The following is a 23544-nucleotide window of genomic DNA, read 5'->3' as shown; positions in this document are numbered from 1 at the left end:
TAAGTGAATTGTCCAGATTCACACAGTTAGGATGTTTCTAAGTCTGGATTTGAACCCAGGACCTCCTCTTCTTTAAGTTTGCCTCTCTTTCAACTGAGTCACCTATTTGCCCCACTCAAGAGATATTTAATGCTATTAGATTTTAATCTTCATAATAATAAGGATGATACTTATCAAAACTATCTTGGTAGACTAGATCTATTAGGGTCTAATTGCTCTTAAGTATATGATGCTAAGAATCTGGGGAGATAGGAAAGAAACTAGCAACCAAATTTTATAGTTGAGGAAATTAAGTTTTATAGTTTATATACATTATAGAACTTGCTCACGTTCATAGAACTAGTTAGTGATAGAAATGAGATCTGAACCTAGATTTCATGGATTCTTGAGTTCAGGGTTCTAAGGTTCCAGTGGTAGAAAAACAAAGCAAAACAAAATCTTGTCATGGCACAAATGAATCCTCAGAGATCAGTTTTTCAGTCTAATGTTCCATAAAGCATCAATTATGTGTCTTTCCTCCTTAGTAAAATAGCCTTCTTTGCTCGTTGCCATCCCCATACTATTTCTAGCTATGACATTTTAAAATTGCCAGACATGGCCTGGGCATTTGGGTCAAGGGAATGCAAGAGTTGGCAGGCAGCTTTTATGCTCAGATAAACATCTGATGGGTTTAGCAAACATCTGAGCAGAGCAGAGAGATTTGTTCACTGGTTTAGGACAAATATGTACTGTCCAGCTGGAGTCAGAGGCAAGAGCTAAGGAGATGGGATTGAGGAGGACAGAAATGTGTGTTAGATGATATCAAAAGTCAGGTGTATTCCAGACACATGTCCCGTTGATCCTAGGAAAATTCCTTTTTTAGTTTTTTCATACCTTCTTGTGCTATATTAATTTCTAAATAAAAATATTTTTCTTGGGTAGGTGAACAAGATGGCAAGGATGACATGATCAGAAAAATCACTTTGGCAATTGAATGATGACTGGAATTGGGGGAGCCTCAAAGCAGGGAGACCATTTAGAAAGTTATTGCAATAGTCCAGGGGATAAGATTTGAGAGTCTCAACTAAGACAGTAGTTGGTTGAGTCAAGGGGTCTTATTTGAAACAATAAGATTAGAGGATTGATGGCATCTGTGAAGTGAATGGTGGGGAGGAACCAAAGGTGACCCCAAATAGGGCTGAGATTGACCTTTGGCTTTGTGGGTTCAAATTCAGTGTATTTCTTCTGGTTCCAAGGTCAACAGCCATGGTGACTCCCAATATGGTGGGGATGGGGTGGCTTAAGTTACTCGTACTAGAATGTTCATGAGATGTGCTTTCCTCTTGGATGGGAGGGACTTGGGAGAATAGAGCAACTTTGGGGACCTGGAAGCAAGAAAAAGATATTGAAAGAAGGGGAAAGGCTATGAATTGCACCCCCCCCCCAAAGACTTTTGCCCATGCCACAACTTTGATGTCTTCAGAGCCCTAGACCAATCCTTTTGTTCTTCTCTAGGTGCGGACATTAATACTCAGGCCAGCGATAGTGCCTCAGCCCTCTATGAGGCTTCTAAAAATGAGCACGAAGACGTGGTGGAGTTCCTCTTGTCTCAGGGAGCAGATGCCAACAAATCCAACAAGGACGGCATGTTGCCTCTTCATATTGCTTCCAAACGAGGCAATTGCAAGTGAGTTGATAAGGCTTTACCTCCTGCAACTCCCCCAGCCCAATCCCCTTCCTACAGCGCTGCCTTGAACCACTAAAGTCACTGACCTGACAGAGGAATAGAATTCTCCTTCTCTCAGGACCTAGAATAAAATGGAATTGTTAATGATTCTTTTATGTCCTTAATTGTGCATATATGAGAAATCTACCCTTAGAGGACAAAATAGTACTGAGAGCTCTATGTATGTAAGAAGAGGAGGGTCATTCAGAAGATCATAGATGATAGGGCAGGAAGAAACCTTAGAATTCCCAGGTTAAAATGGGCAGCTGGGTGACTCAATGGGTTGAGAGCCAGGCTTACAGAAGGGAGGTCCTGAGTTCAAATCTGGCCACAGATACTTTCTAACTGTATCTTTCTGGGCAAGTCACTTAACCCCAATCATCTAGTCCTTATTACTCTTCTGTGCTGGAACTAGTGCACAGTACTGATTCTAAGAGGGAAGAAAATGGTTTAAAAGAAGAAAAAAATTCCCAGGGGTTCATAACCCCAACTATTTGACAATATCTCAGGAATTTTAAAAATAATTTCCAAAATGGACAGTGAACTCAGGTATTGTTCTATGGTTTCCCAATTTCCATGTATAAGTTTTCCTCACTTTAAGCAAATTGGATATATAAAAACCCAAATATATGCAAAAATGCATATAGGGAAGGGACATCTGTGCCATCAATAGAGTTCTTTTAAATTTCAAGATCCAGTGTTCATGCTATGATTCACTTTAGAAAGATTTGACTCACAGATAACTCTGGGGGCATTTTAGTGGTGTAAAGTTGACTCTGTTGTTCTGCATGGAGTCAGCATGGCCTAATGGAAGGAACACTGGACTTGAAATCAGGAAGACTAAGGTGTGAATCTGCCACAGATCATACTCGCTAGGTGACCTTGGGCAAGTCACTTAGCCACCCAGACCCTCAGTTTCCTCCTCTGTTCAATGAAAGAGTTGGATTCAATGGCCTTCCAGCTCTAACTCTACTAAGTCCATGAGCCTTTGAATCTACTGACATGCTTGGCTTGTGTGTTCTTCTTCAGCTCATTCTTGGCTCTGAGTTCTTTCCATAATTATAATTGATATAGTTAATGACAAGGTCCTGTTTCTATCACAGCCCAAAGGTCAAGTGCAGATCTGACTTTTTCACTGGTGTGAAATGAAGCGTTAACATACTGCATCTCCTGAGCAGCCAGCACCACATGTTTTAGAAATGACCAGTCCTTATGCCAAGTAGACAATCATTATTAACTACTCTGGTATTTGGAAAAATGGAGTCATGCAAATTCAGTGTGTAATTTTATAGGAATGTCCCATTCTGAAATGTTCAGTGCAAGCACAAAGGCTCCAAAATCAAAATGACGACAATTGCTAATGTGCTATTTGCTTTGTTCGACCTTCCCTGAGCAGGATGGGTTCTCTGTTGAGTGTGGGAGAGGGTTGCATCTGTGATTTCACTGGTACAGGGACTCTCTGGATGATGAAGCTTCCTCTACGGGGGCAGATTCTGGTAGTCAATAAACATTACTAAGGGCCAACAAGGTGGCTCAGTGGATGGACAGCTAGATCTGGAGATAGGAAGTCTTAGGTTCAAATCTGGCCTCAGATACTTCCTAGTTGTGTGACCCTGGGCAAGTCACTTAACTCTAATTGCCTAGTCCTTACTGATCTACTTTGGAACTGATTCTTATTATCATTTCTAAGACAAAAGGTAAGGGTTTGAAATATTTTTTGCTAAGAGCTTACTAATGGCCAACCACTGTACTAACCATTGGGGATACAAGAAGAGGCAAAAGATAGTCCCTGACTTCAAGAAACACACATTCTAATGGGCAAAATAAAAAAAAATACATATATATATACATATATATATTTACAAACAAACTATAGACAGGAAAAAGGGAAAGGGTTAAAAGAGAGAAGGCATCTCAGTGGGTGGAACAGCATACCCAGCTTGGAGTCAAGAAGATTTGAGTATAAATCCAGCTTCAGACACTTTACCCTGTTTGCCTCAGTTTCCTCATCTGTAAGATGAGCTGGAGAAGGAGATGGCAAACTGCCCCAGTATATTTGCCAGGAAAATTTAAATGAAGAGTCAAAGATGACCGAAAGACAGCATTATTTCAACAATTTAGTCTTATAAGTCTTAGTTGCCTCAAAATGTGAGAGATTAAAGGATTTGCCCAAGGTCGTCACATAGTAAATTTTTGTTGGAGGCAAAACTCAAACTCATCTTCCTGATTGTAAGGTATCCACAAGGCCACACTGTTTTCCACTGAGAATTAGAACTGTGTATAATGATGACAAAGAAGCTCTCTTTGCTTAAAAATTTCTAATGCCTTTGACATCATCTTTATATTCAACAGGTAAATCCTTTCCCTTCTTTAAATCCTAGTTTTCCCATCTGTAAAAAGGGGGAAATAGATTTGATTAAGGTTCTTTACTTTTTTTGTTGTTGGTAAAACCGGTGGATCTTTACTCAGAATGCCTTTAAATAATTGAAAGAAATGCTCAATTTTAACTAGATGTTAGTGAAAATAAAGGCGCAATTTAAAAAAGTAATCCAAATTCATGGACCCCCTGAAACTTATCCACCAACCACAAATCAAGGACTAAATAATCTTGAAGGTTCTTCTCAGATCTGACATTCTACTGTCTATATATTATGTTTTAAGGCCCTTCCAGTCCTTATATTCTCTGTTCTCTATCTAAAATTCTGGTTTTGTTGTTCAGTTGTTTCAGTTGTATCTGACTCTTTGTTGGGATTTTCTTGGCAGAGACATTGGAGTGGTTTTCCATTTCCTTCTCTAGCTCATTTTACAAATAAGGAAACTGAGGCAAGCAGAATTAAATGACATGCCCAGGATCAGATAGCCAATAAGTGTCTGAGACTAGATTTGAACCCAGGAAAAAGTATCTTCCTGACTTCAAGCCTGGTCCTCTATCCACTGTACCACTCAATTCCCACTGCACTATGCACCCCTCCCACCAAAAAAAGATTCTGATCCAAGCAGAGACCAAATGAGATGTTTATAAAGCTCGTAGCACATTGTCTGACATTTGGTAGGTTCTTAATAAATCCTTGTTCCTCCTTCCCTTGTTCTAGGTCTCTTCCAGTTCTAACATTCTATGCTTCTGTTTTCCTAGTTTCCATCTACAAGTGTTTCTACTTTAAGCAGATTGATTTATGGAAATCCATATTCACACAGAAGACTCATTAGGGTGATTCTTTCTTTTCCAAGCTTTCCTACAGAGTTTCTTTATACCTCCATGGAGCTCCTCTAGTATGCCTACAATATGAATCATTTTATAAAAATTTAATTTATACAAAGCTTCCTTCACCTATTGTTCCACGGTGGGGTCCTTCCATACATGCAAATCAAAGATGAAGACATTACTTACTGTCAGTGAATGGAGGCCTAGAAAAAAGGAGAGGGAAACCACATGGTCTCCCCACTCATATCTCTAGAGGTTAAGAGAAGGCCATGCAATATTTACTTGGGAAAATCCTTGGGGACCAATTATTTTATGTACACAGATAAACTTCTAATAGGAAACTATTTTTGTTTTATTTTCCCCAGAAGGGAAAATTGTTGAGGGTTTGCAGGGCACATTCAATGTCATTCTTCCATTTAAGGCTCCGAGTACCCTAGCAAAATGCCATCTCTTTTTCCCAAGATGAGAAAGGAGAATAATAGAGTGTTTCCTTTTCTTAGGCAAGAGAATACTACTGGTACTACATCCTTTTTATTGTTGTTCAGCCATTTCAATTGTGTTTGACCCTTTGTAACCCCCATTTGGAGTTTTCTTGGCAGATACTGGAGAGGTTTGCCATTTCCTTCTCCAGCTCATTTTACAGATGAGGAAACTGAGGCAAACAGAATTAAGTGACTCGCCAAGGATCATACATTTAATGTGTCAGAGGCTAGATTCAAACTCTGAACTTCCTGACTTCAGACCTTCACTCTCTCCACTGCACTTAGTATAGTATATGAAAAATTTGAGCATTAGAAAGGACTTAAGAGGATGAATCTCCCATATTTTACAAATGAAGAAACTAAGGTTCAGATGGAAAGAACTGACTTGTCCATGGTCATAAGCCTTATAAGTGGCATAGCCAGGATTAGACCGCCAGCCTCTTGACTAGTCCTCTGAATCCCAGAAGTTGTGGACAAGCCTTGAAGTCAGGTAAAGCTTGACTTCTATCCCCGCTGGACAAGTCATTTGACTTTCATGGCCTCAGATTCCTCCTCTACAAAACAAGGGAGCTGGAGCTGATGGTCTCCAAGGTAAGGTGCCTTCCGGCTCTCTCTCTGATCCTGTGATGCAGAGAAAGCCCTCTGGCCCTGAGCAGTAGGTGCTTGGGGAATGCTATGGCTATGACAAAGCCTTTGTTAGGGATGGCCAAGGGCCAAGGCCCACAGCACCCAGACCTTCCTCCTTTGGCCGCCACCTTGGTGAGTCCAGATCAAACCTCCTGAGCTTGCACAAACAGAAATTATAAGGCAACGAGTCCCCCCTGGGTGTGTAAATTTCCTTTGTAGGTTTTAAAGATTGATTTGTGAAACAACAGTCTGAGATCCCAATAATAATACTTTCTGCTGGTGTCATAGTGTGAGCCTTAGTGGTGTCAGATTTCAAGGGGGCCAGAGAAAATTCAGTTTGCCAGGACTTGGGTAAGCCGGGAAACTGCTCGCATGGCATCTGCTCCATGAACTGTCCTTGCCCTCTCCAGATATATGCATGAAAAGATGTCACCAGTGGAGATTAGGGTTTGCAACTCAATCTGGATTCCTCCATTGGTCCTAGTCTGTTGGCTGAGGGCAGGAAATCTAGAATTAGAAAACCTAATCTTATCATCATAAGACTATAAATTAATGTTTATAATTTTAAGAAATATATTTAAAATTGAATTGATTATTTTGTCTTTAAATCACCTTTATTTATTAGTATATTCTTTCCCTTCTCTCTCCCCCTTCCCCATCCAGAGAACCATACTTTACAGTGAAGGATAAATATGGGGAGCAGCCTTATCATTCCATTGGTCAAGGGAACTCTATTAGTGTAAGTCAGGATAGAGCCCTGAGCCTAGAGTCAAGAAGGTTTATTTTCCTGAGTTCAAATCTAGTTTCAGACATGTACTAGCTATATGACCCCCTAGACAAGTCATTTCACTTGTTTGCCTCAGTTTCCTGTTTGGAAAACAATGGAAATGGCAAACTCTTTCAATGTCTTTGCCAAGAAAAGCACAGATGAAGTCATGTAGAGTTGAATGTGTCTGAAATGACTGAAATATAGCAACAACAGCTCACCTAATGCAGCCACCTTCTCTATGTCGTTCTCGACAGATAATGATTGGGCTTCTGTTTAAACACTTACAGTGATGGAAAACTCATTTCCTGCTAAGACAAACCCATCCCATTGTGGGGCAATTCTGAGTAAGATATCTTGGCTATGACCAAGGAAAGGTCTTTTGTGAGATGTTCCTCTAGATCAGGGTTGGCAAACCTTTTCCCAGTTTGAGTGCCTTGAGGGCATAGTCAAGTTGTCTGTGAGCCCCTGGATCACCAGAGGAAGTTGAGGGAGGAAGTGTTTGCTTTGGGTGTCTGGACAGGGGGGGGGTGAAGCATGCAAAAAATGTCCTCCAGCACTGGGAAGAAGGGGAACAGAGCAGCTTCCTGAGTGCCGGCTGTGCATGAGTGCCATGGTTTTGCCAACGAGGCTCTAAGTAAACTCATCGTAATTACATTTCAACTAGAGAGGCACATGACACAGTAAAAACATTTCAGGACTTTTCAGTTAGATGACTTTGGTTCAGATCCTACTTGTGTGACCACATGCAAATCATCGAATCTTCTGAGCTTTCATTTCCTTAACTGTAAATATGAATGAGTTGGACTAGATGGAGGCAGCTCAGTGGCATAGTGAATGGAGCACTGAGCTTGGAGATGGGAAGACTCATCATCTTGAGTCCAAATCTAGTTTCAGACACTAGCTGTCTGATCCTTGACAAGTTACTTAATTCTATTTGCCTCAGTTTCCTTATTTGTAAAATGAACTAGAGAATGAAATGGCAAACCACTCCAATGTCTTTGCCAAGAAAATGCCAAATAGGGTCATGCAGAGTTTGACACCTGGAATGATTGTACAACAACAATAACAAAACCTCACAAAATTTTTAGGAAAGAAATCTGTACATCTTAAATGCTATAGAATTATGATTTAGTAGTTTTCTTAAATTCTTATCTTCCATCTTCAAATCAATACTGTTTATTGGTTCCAAGGCAGAAGAGTGGTAAGGACTAGGCAATGGGAAGTAAGTGACTTGCCCAGAGTCACACAGCTGGGAAGTGACTGAGGCCAGATTTGAATCCAGGACCTCCTGTCTCTGGGCCTGGCTCCCAATCCACTGAGCTACCCAGCTGCCCCCCACTATTCTCCTTTTAATAATAGTAGCTTGCATTTATGTAGAACTTACTATGTGCCAAGTTCTATGCTAAGCACTTTACAAATATTATCTTATATTTGATCCTCAAAACAATCCTCAGAAGTAGATGCTTTTAATGCAATGATCCAGGACAATTGGGGACTTAAGAGAAAGAACACTATCCACATTCAGAGGAAGAACTGTTTGAGTAGAAACATGGAAGAAAAACAACTGCTTGATCCCATGGGTCGATGGGGATATGATTGGGGATATAGACTCTAAACGATCACCCTAGTGCAAATATCAATAATATGGAAATAGGTCTTGATCAATGACACATGTAAAACCCAGTGGAATTGCATGTCAGCTATGGGAGGAGAGTGCAGGTAGGGAGGGAAAGAGCATGAATCTTGTAACCATGTAAAATATTCCAAATTAACTAATTAAATAAAAATTTCCAAAAACAACAATAACAAAAAGAAGTAGGTGCTTTTATTACCTCTATTTTACAGAAAAGGAAAAGTGAAGCAAAGAAAGATTAAATGACCTGCTCAAGGTCATATATCTAGTAATTATCTGAGGCTAGATTTGAACTCAGGTCTTCCTCTATGCACTGTACACCTAGCCACCTCTATGTTTACAGACTAGGAAACTGAGGCTCAGATAGCTTATGTGACTTACAGAATTAGGACTAGAAGCCCAGTTTTCTAATTCTGAATCCATTGCTTTTTCTACTATAGAATGTTATAGAATAACATGATTATAGAATCAATGCCACCTCTGTCTTGTTCTGAGTAAAACTCTCAGTGAGATATCCCATAACTTATTTTGATCTTGTTTCATAGGATAGTTCAGATGCTGCTTCCTGTGACCAGTCGCACGCGTGTCAAGCGCAGTGGTATAAGCCCCCTTCACCTGGCTGCTGAGAGAAATAATGATGATGTACTGGAGGAACTCTTGGATGCTGGCTACGATGTCAATGCCACGCTGTCCCTTGAGAGGTCCCGGCTGTATGAGGACAGGCGGAGCACTCCCTTGTACTTTGCTGTTATCAATAACAACATCTATGCTACTGAAATGCTCCTACAGGCAGGGGCGAGCCCCAATTTGGACATCATCAACCCTCTGCTCATCTCCATCCGCCATGGCTGCCTCAAGACTATAGAGCTCCTGCTGGACCATGGAGCCAACATTGACGCCTATATCTCCAGCCACCCCACCACCTTCCCAGCCACTATCATGTTCTCCATGAAGTGTCTTTCGCTTTTGAAGTTCCTCATGGATCTTGGCTGTAATGGTGATTCCTGCTTCACATGTCAGTATGGGAATGCCCCCCACCCAGTGACGCAGGTCACGTCCAGCAGGTTCAATGAGATGCCTATGGACAAATCGCCCACTGTTGTCCAGGTAGGTGTAGAAACCCAAGGATAGCATAAAATCCGTAGACCTGGAAAGGATCTCAGTTGTCCTAGAGTCCATCCAAACCTCCACCCAAATTATGAATCTCATCTACCTCATTTCAAAGAATGGTTATCCAGCTTCCACTTGAAGACCTCCCGATAGCCTGTTCCACTTTTGGGGGGCAGGGAGGGGCTCATTTACCATCGATGGAAACTTTTCCCAACATTGAATCAACCAAATAAGTGTTTACTAAGAACCCATTATGTGCCAAGTTCTAGAAATATGAAGATTAAAGGGAAATAGCTCTTTCCTGATTGGGCTTATAGTATAACGAGAAGAGATAATATGTAAATATGTAAGTATAGACATTACATCTGTAAAATTAAAACAAAGGAGTTTGTGGAAGAGCTCCTTAGCACTAGGGTGAAGAGGGATGAATCTGAAAAGGTCTTAAGAGAATAGTGTCCTATTCAAGGGAGCTGAGGAATGTATCTTGGTAGGATATGATGAACCTCATCCCCTTTTGGAGAGTTGCCCTGCCTTCCTCCCTAGGGTAGGCTTAGAAATCACCCAAGATGATGAACCAAGGAAATAGTTTAATGAGCTCTGGGTTTCTCTGTCTCAAAGCTTTCTCTCTTCCAATACATCCTGAATAAAACTGTAAGATAACCTTCACTATCCATGGTCACACTATTCTTTTTTCACATTTTATTTTCCAAGTATTTTCAAATATTGTTTTTCAAAATAATTAATTGTTCAATGTTGTCTGCTCAGGAAAGTTCAAACTCCTTTCTACCTGGCATTCGATGTCTTCTAAACTCTGATAGCCTGCATCAAATGAGATTGCTTCTACTTGCTGCAAGAGACATAATCTCAATGTTTTGCTTTTAAAAAAAATTCTTACCTTCCATCTTAGAATCAATACTGTGTATTGGTTCTAAGGCAGAAGAGTGGTAAAGGCTAGGCAATGGGGGTCAAGTGACTGGAAATCCAGATCTGGAGAGATGGGAGATCCTGGGTTCAAATATGGCCTCAGACAATTTCTAGCTATGTGACCCTGGGCAAGTCACTTATCCTCATCTACCTCAATTTCCTCATCTGTAAAATGAGCTGGAGGTATAAATGGAGTTACCTTTCCTCTCCTTATTAACTGGTTGAATTCTTGCTTATTCTTTATTTTCTTTTTTAAAAAAAATCTTTACCTTCTGTCTTGGTATCAATTCTAAGACCAAAGAGAGGTAAGGGCTAGGGAACTAGGGTTAAGCAGCTTGTCCAGGGCCCATAGCTAGGAAGTATCTGAGACCAGATTTGAACCCAGGATCTCTTGACTCCAGGCCTGGTACTCAATCCATTGTTTTACTTTGCTGCTCCCATGTTTATTCTTTCAAACCTATCTTAAAATTCCTCTTCCACAAGGAAGCCTTCCTGGATTCCCCTGATTATTGGTGACTTTTTCCCTTGGAACTCATATACTACTTGACCTCAGACCTTTCTTATGCACTTGTCAAGTCATATTGTGCATTCTCTTTATATATGTTTGGTTCTAAATCTCTACTAGACTGTGAGTTTCCTGAGGACTCTATCTTATTTAATCCCTGTGTTCTGCACATAGGTGAATGAATGTCTAGATTAGGGATTCTTGCCCATTTTTTGTGTTCGCCTGGGAAGCTATAAGTACATAGAGAAATGGACTTAGAGTCAAGACAGCCTGAATTTAAAGCCTTAAGTGACCTTGGACCAGTCCCTTAACCTCTGCCTCAGTTTTCTCCTCAGTAAAATGGGGATAATAATAGCACTTACCTCCCTGAGTTGTTGTGAGGATAAATTGTAAGTGCTATTAAATACTAACTGTGATGAAGATAACGGGCCTCTTCTCAGAATATATTGGATTATAGAAAAATAAATATAAATATAAAATAACACACATAGAGTTAGAAAGGAAACTAATTGGGGGGCAGCTGGGTGGTTCAGTGGGTTGAGAGCCAGGCCTAGAGATGCAAGGCCCTAGGTTCAAATCTGGCCTCAGGTACTTCCTAGCTGGGTGACCCTGGGCAAGTCACTTAAATTGTCTGCTTCCAGTTTCCTCATCTGTAAGATGAGCTGGAGGAGGAAATGGAAAACCACTCCAGTATCTTTGCCAAGAAAAATCCAGTGGGATCATGGAGAGTCAGTCATGACTGAACCACAGCAGAACTCTCACGTTATTGTTTTAAGAAGCTCGAGGTTACAAAGCTCAGGTTAAGGACCCAGTGCTCTAGGGGTTCCCTCAGTTGTCCAAGATTCTCCATTCCAGAAAAATAGGAGCAAGAAGTAAGTGATCTTGGGGCCGCTAGAGGGCAGTAATGCCAATCCCAAAGCAAAGGAAGGCGAGAGGCCCAGGCCAGTGAAGGCTGAATGGGAAAAGGCTGCCCTTGAAAATACTTGGAGAACATTGCCAGGCTGAGAAATCTGGCTGATAACTGAGAAGAGGGCAAGCAAGTTTCTGGAGCTCTGTTTAGTGTACCGGAGAGACGAATGTCCCCATTTAAAATGTCATTTAGTTCATTAAATTATTTCCCTGGTCCATCATCTCGGGTGATTGGAAAGCTTCCCCTAGGGACAAAGGCAAGGCGAGTCTCCAAAAGTTGATGAGGTGTCCATCACATCTTGCAGATAAATAGTCCTCATCTCCCTCGAACAAAGCCATCAACTTACTGGGCTCATTTATTTTGTGTGAGCCTGGGAAGGAGCCATCTAGTGGAAGGTCATCCGGGGATTCCTGGGAAAAGTAGTAATGCTGTAAGCACAAAGATAGGATGCTTTGAGAGTTAATGAGTTGCCTGTTCCTGGAAGTATTAAAATAGAGGTTAGAATGTTGTTGAAAAATTACTGCCTTGGAAATTACTGTTTGAACCAAATGACTAAGCTTCGGAGGCTCTAAGGATGGAGAGAAGCTACCAGGGTCTTCCCACAATATGGCCTCAGGGGGATGCCGTCAAACACAGGAAGGAAAGAAGGGAAAAAAGGATTTATCAAGCATCTACTATGTTCCAGGCACTCTGCTAAGTACTTCCTATAACAACCTTGCAAGGAAGGTTATGATTCCATTTTATAATCAAGGAAACTGAGGCAGACAGAGTTCAGATGGTGTGTCTAAGATCACATAGTAAGGAAGTGTCTGGGGCAGGATTTGAACTCAGATTTATTTTCCTGAATTCCAGGAAACACTTTCAGACCCATTACTCTATCTACTGTACCACCTAACTGTATGGACAAGAGTTGTGAATGCTGGACTTGGTGTAGCATTGTTTGTCATTATTATTGGTGTTTGGTCATGTCCTACTCTTTGTGATCCCATTTGGAGTTTTCTAGGCAAAGATATTTAAGTCATTTTCCTTCTCTGGCTCATTTTACAGATGAGGAAATTGAGACAAGCAGGGGTGAAATGACTTGCCTGGGTCACCCAGATAGTGAGCGTCTGAGGCCAGATATGAACTCAGGTCTTCCTGACATGAGATCCTGACACTTTATTCACTTCGCCACCTAGGTGTCTCTTATTATTTTTAATTATTTTAATAATTTAAAGTTAAACATTTAAAATTAATAAATAAAATATAAATGTAAATTTTAAATATTTTAAATAATAAATTCAACTAACTAACATTTATTAGGCACCTTCTAGATGCAGAACATTGTGTCAGACACAGAGGGAGATGGTAAATTTAGCCGAGATGTGGTCCTTGCTGTGATGGGAAGTGTGCCTTCTGGTGGCATAGGACACATGTTTAGATAGCTGTAAGTTCATTGCAGAGATACAAAGGAAGTGGGTTGTGAGATCCAAAGAAGGCCATTTAAGAGTTGAAAAGTACTTTATTATCAGTCAAGTATTTATTAAGCTTGTTAAACTCCCCTTCATGTACTAACTCCAACTCAGCCACATTGGCTTACGTGCTCTTCTTCTTGGAGGTGCTCCATCCATCATGCCCATGCCTTTCCACGGACTCTTCATCCTCATTTTAGTTTGGAATTCAGGACTCAACTTCTGTAGGAAACCATTCCCAGTCCTCCACACCTACTATGTGCTAAGCATTTATACAAGGCAAAAATAGTCACTGCTCTGAAGGGCAGGTGGTGGTAGCATCAATATCCTAATCTCTCCTCGTGTGAAAGTTAAGCGAGTTTTTCCTTAAAAGATATTGAGGTAGGGGCAACAAGGTAGCTCAGTGGATAGAGCATCTGTCCTGGATTTGGGGGTCCTGGGTTCAAATCTGGCCTCAGACACTGCCTAGCTGTGACCCTGGCCAAATCACTTAACCCCCATTGCCTAGCCCTTACCACTCTTCTGTCTTAGAAAGGGTTTAAAAAAAGGTATTAATGTATTTCTTGAGTCTGACATTACATGAGCACATTTACAATGTAATTCAAAATACTATGACCCTGTGAATTAAATAGTATAATATCATGCCTATTTTACAGTCAGAAGTAAATTGCTCAGGATCATGCGGCTAGTAAATGGCATAGTCCGGACTTGATACAGGTTTTTGAAATCAAAGTCCCAAGCTTTTTTTTTTTTTAACCCTTATCTTTTGTCTTAGAATCTACTGTGTATTAGTTCTAAGGCAGAAGAGAGGTAAGGGCTAAGTAATGGAGGTTAAGTGACTTGCCCAGGGTCCACAGCTAGGAAGTGTCTTAGGTCAGATTTGAACCCAGGACCTCCCATCTCTAGGACTGGCTCTCAATCCACTGAGCCACCCAGCTGCCCCCAGTCCCAAACTTTTTCCACTGTCCTATAAGCCTTCCTATCTCACAGCCCAATGGACTTCACAAATAGTAAAAGATTGAACTAAGAATCTTTCCTCTTATGATCTTCAGGGTGTTATGTTATTCAGTTGTATCTAACTCTTTATGACCTCACTTGGGGTTTTCATGACAAAGATACTGGAATGGTTTTCCATTTCCTTTTCCAACTTATTTTACAGATGAGGAAACTGAGGCAAATAGGGTGATGTGACTTGCCCAGGGTCACACAGTAAGTGTCTAATGCTAGACTTGAATCTAGATCCTCCCAACACTTTGCTACCTAATAGCCTCTACCTCAATACCTTTTAAGGAAAAACTAGCCTAACTTGCATATGATAGGCGATTAGGATATTGCTGCTATTACCACCTGCCTCTCTCATTAGAATGTGAGCTCCCTGAAGACAGAGATGATTTTTGTCTTTTTTTTTGTAACAATGCTTGTCCTATAGTAAGTGTGAGGATCTGGGAAAGGCCTCCTACAGAAGGTATTTGAATTGAGTCTCAAATTCCTTGAACTCCTCAAACTCATTTTACTGGAAACCACGGCAAACAGGGTTAAATGACTTGCCCAGGTCGAGCTCAGGTTTTCCCAACATCAGGCCCTGGCATTTTATTCACATCACCTCTTAGCTGTCTCTTGTTATTATTAATAACAATTAAATATCAAGTAAGTTGCCCCAAATCATGTGGCTAGTAAATAGCATCATCTAGACTTGAGTCTTGGTCTTGGAGCTCCAAGTCCCAAGCTCTGAACTATCATAGGAAGACATTAACAAATAATTTATTAATCATTTGTTTGAAATCCTGAACTGCCTGTTTTCTTTCTCTCAGTTCTGTGAAATCATCTCTGCCCCCGAAGTGAGCCGTTGGGCAGGGCCCATCATTGATGTTCTCTTGGATTACGTTGGGAATGTGCAGCTGTGTGCCAGGCTGAAGGAACATATTGAGAGCTATGAAGACTGGGCTGTCATCAAAGAAAAAGCAGGTGCTTACGAGTGATGGGTATAATCTATTCCCAGCAGAGGGTTTACCCACTCAGTCTGGTTACATTTGATTCCCTTACATGCATACTACATGCTGGTTCTGCTGGAGAATACTCTATCCCCATGCCTTTTCACTGTCGGTCATGCCTGGAATGCTCTTGCTCCTCATCTCCACTTCTTAGCTTCCTTCAAGACCCAACTCAAGCACCATCTTTTTGAAAGGTGGCTTTTCCCAGTCCCATACTACCATCTCCTAGTGCTTTTCCTCTAAGATTTCCTGCTCTTTCCTCTGTATAATTTCACATGTTATTAACATGTCCTTCTGTTCTGGGCTGGGCTGGATTCAGGCTCGTCCCCTGCTAGTTGAGACTCAATACTGGAGTAAAATGAAGAACTGGTAAGTCATTACAGGGATAGCAAAAGCTACTTCTTTAATAGCAGGAGAAATAGATTTTATTTAATAAAGATATTAATAGCAAGAGATTGAATTAAATAATTAAAGATACAAAAAGCAGGAGAAATATATGTAATAGTTGGAGAAAGATATTAATATTAAACAAAGAGAGACACTGAGTATTTCTCAAGTTGATTCAGTTGGGCAAAGCTCTCTTCCCTGAATTACCCAGCATGACCTGAACAACCAAACATCAAAAGCCACCCCTGGCATACCTTTTGGCCGCTTTGTACCTAGGTGATGAGAAAGTAATGTCAACCAATTCTCAAGAAATCTCTCAATACCTTTTAAGAAAAAACTAGCCTCTAACCTTCAGATGAGGAGAAATTAGGATATTAGTACTAATATAATCATCCCTACTCTCCACTAGAATGTGAACTCCTTGAGGGCAGGGATAAGTTTTGTCTTTCTAGGTACAGTGCCTGGCATACAGTAGTAGGTGCTCAATTAGTACTTGATTGACTGACAATGAATGAATAAGTATAGTTTCAGAGAATCAGAAGCCAAACTATTAGGGAAATGTAGAAGAAACATATAAGGTCTCAAACTGCCTCTGAAAGGAGAAAGAAGAAAGGAAGGAAGGAGGAAGGAAGGAAGGAGAGAAGGAAGAAAGGATGGAAAGAAGGAAGAAAGAAGGGGAGGAAAGAAGAAAGAAAAGGAGGAAAGAAGGAAGGAAGGAAGGAAAAAAGGAAGAAGGAAGGAAGGAAATAAGAAATGAAGGAAGGAAAGGTGGAAGGAAGGAGAGAAGGAAGAAAGGATGGAAAAAAGGAAGGAAGAAGAGAAGGAAAGAAGAAAGGAAAGGAGGAAAGAAGGAAGGAAAGAAGGAAGGAAGGAAGAAAGGAAGAAAAAAGGAAGGAAAGAAAGAAGGAAATAAGGAAGGAAGGAAGGAAAGAAGGAAAACAGGCTGGCTTTATTAAGTGCTTACTCTATACCCAATACAATAGACAAATCCTTTCCCCTCCCTAGGACCTCATTTCCTTATTTCTAAAACTAGGGAGTGGGACTAGATGATCTTTGAGGTCCTTTCCAGCTCTAAATCCAATTAAAGCTATATTAATTCCATTGCTAAGAACCAGTGATAATAGAAATATTTTATTACTTTGAGAGGCAGTGTGATATTAGTGAAAAGAATATTGGGACTGGAATCAGGAGACCTGGGTTTGGGTACTGAATTGGACATCTCTTAGCTAGGTGACCCTGATATCATCTCACTTTTTTGAGCCTCAGTTGTCCAATGGTGATGGCAATAAATTCATTACCTATCCATAGGGCTGCAAAGAGAAATTTTATACATATATGTGTATATGTGTGTGCGTATATGTATTCCATTGCACTTTTAGACCAGAACTAAAGCTGTTCTCTGATAAGTCCCTGGCTAGGTTGACTTTCCAAGCAAAGAAAGTATGGATGAGTTAAACTGGAGATCTGGAACCTGTTTGTAGCATCAAAGATCAAAGTGTTGCAAAGAACCTTGGAGAAATTTTAGTTTAGCCCCTACTGGAACCAGGAATGACTTCTTTAATGTCTCTGAGAAGCAGTTATTCAGTCCCTGTTTAATCATCTCCAAAGGCAGGGAGCTCTTTCTCTTCAGAAACATCCCATTCCATCCTGGTACAATAATAGCTGGAACAGATGTTGGGCCAAAATCTACTTCCCTGCAGAGGTATCTAGGTGGTGCAGTGGATAGAGTACTGGGTCTGGAGTCAGGAGGATCTAAATTCAAATCCAGCTGCAGATACTTACTAGCTGTATGATCCTGGGCAAGACATTTCACCTGTCTGCCTCAATTTCCTTAACTGTAAAATATGGGTAATAGCAGTACCTATTTTCCATAATTGTTGAGAAGGTTAAATGAAATAATATTTGTAAATGGCTTATTTCGCACAATACCCAACTAGCTAGTATTATTATGCTATATTATTCTATATACATATATGTATATTCTATATTATTATTCCCTCCTGGATCACTACCTTGTTGTGATGATTCAGGTCAACTGACTTGCAGCCATTCAGGGTTCCACTGGAGAAGAGAATGGCAAACCACTCCATTGTCTTTGTCATGGATACCCCATGCACAGTTGGTCCATGGAGTAATGAAGAATTGGACTCAACTGAATGATTGGACAACAAATTATGATCCTGTCATCCTAGTTATATAATAGTAGTTACAGTCATAGAGAAAGAATCCCTGGGTGACCCCCTGACCAAGTTCAGTTTGCCTCAGATCTCCATCAAAAAACAGTTTTTATTGAGTCCTTACAATGTGCTGGATTCAGTATTAGGCACTCAAGGGAAGATAGAAGCACCAGACTGAGAAGTCGATTCCTAGACTTTCAGGGCTGGAAGGGACCTGGGACCACCAGGATATTAGCACACAGCATCCAGAATGTCAGCACTAACAGGCTCCTTAGCCATCATTTCATCCAAACCTTTCATTTGACCAATTAGGAGATTGTAGGAGTAGGAGAAAACCTAGACTCAAAGAAAAGTGACTTGCTCACATCATGTAGCATATCTCTAACAATAACACATTGGCATAGAACTTCAATGTTTATAGAATTCTTTCCTTCAAAGTAACCCCAGGAGGTAGATAATACAAGTATCTTTATGATCCATTTTATAGATGAGGAAAGTGAGGTTCACCGAGGTTAGTGACTTACCTATCATCACACAGCCTGTAGGTGTTCAAGTCACCATTTGAACCTTGGATTTCTATTTCCAAGTTCTTTCCATTTCATTGCAGTTTTCTTTTTTTACATATACTCTTCCTCTATCACTTAATCATTCAGGGCTCTTTGAAAAAGAATTCTAATAGATATCAAGGTAGTGTTTGGTTGATCTCACAGGTCAAGACATACTAATTAGCATCAGTTCAATAAATATTTATTGTATCTTCTCTGCACAAGAGGTGCAATTTGACTGAGTTAAGAATCTACTAGCCCCCTGCCTTCAACCTCTGGGACTCCATTGCTAAGGCTAGAGTCTCTGGGTGGGGGAAAGAATTTGGGTCAGTCTCAGGTTATTAAGTCTTCAAATAAAATGTCCTTGATTTCAGTCTTTTTCCTTTTGTTCTAGAGCCTCCAAGACCTCTGGCTCACCTCTGCCGTCTGAGGGTTCGAAAGGCCATTGGGAAATACCGCATCAAACTCATAGACACTTTGCCTCTGCCTGGCCGGTTGATCAGATACCTGCAGTATGATAATTCTCAGTAATCTGACCCACGATAGAGGAAGGGGAAGCTTCCTTATGAGGTTTTACTCAGCTCAGTGATTAAGTACCAGGATGATGGCTTTCCAGTGATGATGGTCAACTGATAGAATAGCCTTCCAACTCATAAGGCTTATGGCTACACCATCAATGTGGCCAACACAAAGATTCTGGTGTTGGTGGGGCCATGGTCCAAAAGTGAAGAGGGATAAAAAAAAGAGTGAGGTGGGTGGGTGGGTTGGGGAGGGAGCAAGAGAGATTTACACAAAAGCTGCCATCCCTGGATTTCCAGACCAGAAGACAATTGATTGAGTTATCACCAGTTCCAGGCCTTGTAGGCAAAGTGGAAACCAGTATGAAAGAAAACCTGTCACTTCATAGGGTTTCCAGGACTTTGAGGTGTGATCAAGATTAAAGGAGTCTCTAGAAGTCCAGGAAATATAGAAAAACAAAAGCTACATTTGCCTGGTATGCCGTGACGTAGTTGCTAAAGATTAGAACAACCCATTTGCCTTTCACAGTATCATAGCAAATTTCCTTAGATTAATGTGGCTTCATTTTCCCCTGCCCCCTCCTTCCTTTGTTAAATCTTTTATTTTAAGAATCATAAAATCTCAGAGTGGAGAGGGACTTAAGAAGGCATCTTGTCTAGCCTCCTATGCTATGCAATAATTCTTTCTGTGATTTTCATGAGAAGTTTGATGCATACACATGACATCAGAATGATGGAACCCCAGATTTGCCATTTAAAATCAATGAGAGTGTGGACAAGTCAATTCCTGCTCTGAGTCTCAACAACCTCCTTTGTAAAATCAGGACTTGTCCTTAAGGCTCTATGAGATTCCTTCCAACCTTTGAATCATACACTTCTCTTTTATATTGAGCACATTGTTTTCTAAATGAAACTTGGTAATCACCTCTACATTCATTTGGGGCACCACCTAGTGGTATTTTGGGGTACAATCATGTCACTGAACCCCTTAAAGATCCAAGAGTGTTTTAAAAGATGGCTCCTCCTTAACAAGACTTGATTCCTCCATCTTGTATCCTGTTGTCTCTATTTTTTTTCCTTATCTACACTCAAATGTTTCTTCTTCTCAATTGTCCTCCCAACATATTGTGGTTGGAGATTCAGGACTATGGTGGGATTATTGTCTAAAGATTTTAGTAAATACAATGCATACCTCCTAGGTGACTCCTGATACTTCTGTTAGCCAAACTTTATTTTTTATATAAATATTTTATTGCTATTTTCATCACTGTCCCTTTCCAGTGATTCACTCCTCTTACCCTAACGAACCCTCCTTTATATCAAAGAAGCACCAGGTGCTATGAACCCAACTTCTAGATCAGAATGGGGCCTGATGATAGGAGTCAAGGTTTACAGTGTGAAACATTATGTTTACTGTTTGATTTCTGTTTGTAAGAGAACCAAAGACACAAAACAAACTCATTTGGAAAGTAACTCTGGCCACACACATTCTCCAGCCTTCACTCCAAGATTTGACCCTTTGACTTGTTTCCTATAATCTATAGATGGTGGGAATATAACAATTCATCATGAACAGGGATGATGGGGGAAGAAGAGGCCACGTTATATACCCAGTTCACCTTTGGGATCCTTTTAAACACAATTTCATAGAGATGCATAATCTTCAGACTCATATATCTGTCATGACACTGGAAAAAATATAACACATTAAAAAAAAAAACCAACCCTTACCCTCGATCTTAAAATCAATACTGTGTATTGGTTCTAAGGCAGAGAAGCAGTAAGGGCTAGGCAATAGGGGTTAAATGACTTGTTCCACAGCCAGAAAGTGTCTTGAGGCCAGATTTGAACCCAGGACCTCTCACCTCCAGGCCTGGCTCTCTCAATCCGCTGAGCCACCCAGCTGCCTCCAAAACATATATTTAACAACTAGCTTGTGTTATAAACAAAGATACTGTGATGATAACAGAGCTTTCCTAGAGCTCTAACAATTATATAGTGCTTTAAGGTTTACAAAGTGTTTTCTACATGTTAATGCATTTAATCTTCACAACAATTCTGTGAAGTAGCTACTATTACCACCCCATTTGACAAATGGGGAAACTGAGGCTGGTGGATGTTAAATAACTTGCCCAGGGTCATACAGCTTTTAGGTATCTGAGACTGAATTAAAACTCAATTCTTTCTCATTTCAATGCCAGCACTTTATCCATTATGGTCCCTGGCTTCCTGATTTCATGCAACACATATACTGATGGTTGGTGAGGTCCATGTCCAATGCAGTTACATTGCCTTATCAGCCCTGCCTTTCTTTGCTCATTACCACAATGGATGGATGAGGCCAATTAATATACTCCTAGTGCTAAGTTTGCTCTGTTTTGTCCTAAAGCCACAACTTGCATTTGCATAGATCTTTCTGTAATAACATCAGAGTTAAATACTTGTTCATTTCTATGAGATTCTTCTACTTTCCACACTGTTAGATGAAAGGAAATGGGTGTTACGAGGGACAGTGTGATGTCGAAGAGAGGGGACTAACCTAGAATTCAAGATGTGCAGGTTTTGGTCCCCTCTCTACCACTTGGAACACATACGTGCCTTTGGGCAAGTCCCTTGTCTCTTCTAGACCTCTATTTCCTCAACAGTAAAATGAGGTGTTGGATGAGATGATCCATCTCGAAGGCTTCTTCCATCTCTGATATATTAGTAGTCTTTGAAGCCTTTCTCTGAGGAGAGAGAAACACTGAGTCTGTGATAGCTTACTAGTTCTAGGTCTTCAACCATAAAACTAAATGCAGGTATAAAGTTCTTCTTTTGAATCTTAGAGTGGGAAGGATCCTTAGAGGTCATCTAGCCCAACTCCCTTACTTTACAGATGGGAAAACTGAGGCTTGCCCAAGGTCCCACAAAGAGTTAGAGCAGAAGAGGGTTAACTCTTTCCACTTCCACAGCAGTCTATCTAAGTAATAGATATTTTAAAATCATCTCCTAAACCAATAACTATTTTCCATATGACAAAATCTTTTTCACAGGACACCATCATAAATCACCTACCCAATGGGCATCATAAACTCATAGATGAGAAAACATTATTTATAATATAATACATCCTTTGCCAACACCATTATCTTGAAGGAATTAACTTCCTCCCTGCTGTCCAAAAAAATAACAAAAACAATCAAAAAAGTAAAAAGAAAAATAAAGGTAAATGTAGGAAAGTAAAAAACCAAAACTCAGGAAAGGAATAATTCAAAAATTGTCTTATAGAATATACTAATGGATGGAGAGAGAAAAGAAAGGCCTTGTTGTGTCATGCAAACCATTTGGAACTATAGAATTTCTCAGAATAGAAAGCTCATGTAGTATCTTCACTTTAAAATCTTCAGAGATCTTCATGTTCCAGAGATCTTGGACTCATATAACACCAATTGAATATTGCTATTAAAAAGATAGACTTTTGTTTTGGGGGAAAGTTTGCAGTCATTAAAGGAGTTTGCAATTTCCTAAAGGTAATCTAGCCCACTCTCCTTTTGTTTAATTCTATACTCATATTATCATCCATATTGTACTCTCTGTCCTAGATCTGCTGATAAAGGATTGCTATAGGTTGTCTATCCAACTGCATGTCATAATTTGAACAAAAGACGTTTTTTCATCCACTTTGTTTGTCTCATGTGAATTGTTAGACTAAATTCAAATTTGAGAGTTTTCATTTTTGTATACTTAGGTAAAAGTTGTATTTTTTTTTTCAAAATTAAGAAATGGAAACTGATTGGAAAATAAATTTCTCTCCAGTCTGAAGACAGGAACCCACTTCTCAGTGTTTCTTCATACATATATTTCTACACCCTCAGAGAGATAGATACAAGTGTTGATGATGATGATGATCTTGAAAATTTTCTCACCCTCTGATCTGCTCATATGGTCATAAAATGTTGAAGTAGAAGGGATTTGTTTTCCAATTATTTCATTTGACAAATGAGAAAAGCATGGGTTTCTTCCATACACCTAGTATAAGTTAATTTCTCCTGGAGATACAGGAAGAATATTGCACAAATTCTAACATACTAGGATTTGTTACTGGAAGAGATTTTAGGGGATAATATAGTCCTCTTTTTTTTTAACCCTTAACTTCTCTCTTAGAATTAATACAAAGTATTGGTTTCAAGGCAGAAGTATGGTAAGGGCTAGGCCATGGGGGTTAAGTGATTTGCTCAGAGTCACACAGCTAAGAAGTGTCTAAGGCCATATTTGAACCTAGGACCTCTTGTCTCTAGTCCCAACTGTCCCCTACTTTCTCTTTTGACAGATGAATAAACTGAGGCACAGAGCAATTAAGTGATTTGCCTAAAGTCACAAGAGATTCATGATTTGAACCCAAGTCTCCTCACCTCAAACTTAACCCTATTTCCATTACAATATGCTGGCTCTTGCTGATCAGTCATGGGGCTCATTTCCTTCTTCCTACAGCTATCCAGACTATATCAACCCTTAGAATGGCTGAAGTGAGCAGCAATTTCATTGTACTATAAAGAGTAGGGATTTAATTAGTGGTGCTTAGGAGCTGCTTTAGACATGGTAGTTCGATTTTAGGAGTGCTATATTTTT

At 40.1% G+C, this 23544-nt stretch overlaps 1 protein-coding gene across 4 annotated transcripts in view; it reads left to right on the top strand.

Annotated features, from left to right (window-relative positions):
* ASB2 (ankyrin repeat and SOCS box containing 2) overlaps nucleotides 1-22745 on the top strand; it is an 83079-nt gene extending 60334 nt beyond the window's left edge. For all 4 annotated transcript variants that reach the window (XM_016428299.2, XM_001365790.4, XM_056810504.1 and 1 more), the window contains 4 exons: nucleotides 1495-1666; nucleotides 8964-9525; nucleotides 15130-15283; nucleotides 18813-22745. In XM_016428299.2, coding sequence (XP_016283785.1) covers nucleotides 1495-1666; nucleotides 8964-9525; nucleotides 15130-15283; nucleotides 18813-18949 — 1025 coding nt within the window. In that variant the 3' untranslated portion in view covers nucleotides 18950-22745. The remainder of the gene's footprint in view (nucleotides 1-1494; nucleotides 1667-8963; nucleotides 9526-15129; nucleotides 15284-18812) is intronic.
* The last annotated feature ends 799 nt before the right edge of the window (nucleotides 22746-23544 follow it).

The sequence above is a fragment of the Monodelphis domestica genome, chromosome 1 (genome assembly GCF_027887165.1).
Source record: "Monodelphis domestica isolate mMonDom1 chromosome 1, mMonDom1.pri, whole genome shotgun sequence".
In the NCBI taxonomy this organism is placed as follows: Eukaryota; Metazoa; Chordata; class Mammalia; order Didelphimorphia; family Didelphidae; genus Monodelphis; species Monodelphis domestica.
Note: the sequence above shows the minus strand (reverse complement) of the source record. Positions and strands in the feature narration are given on the sequence as shown.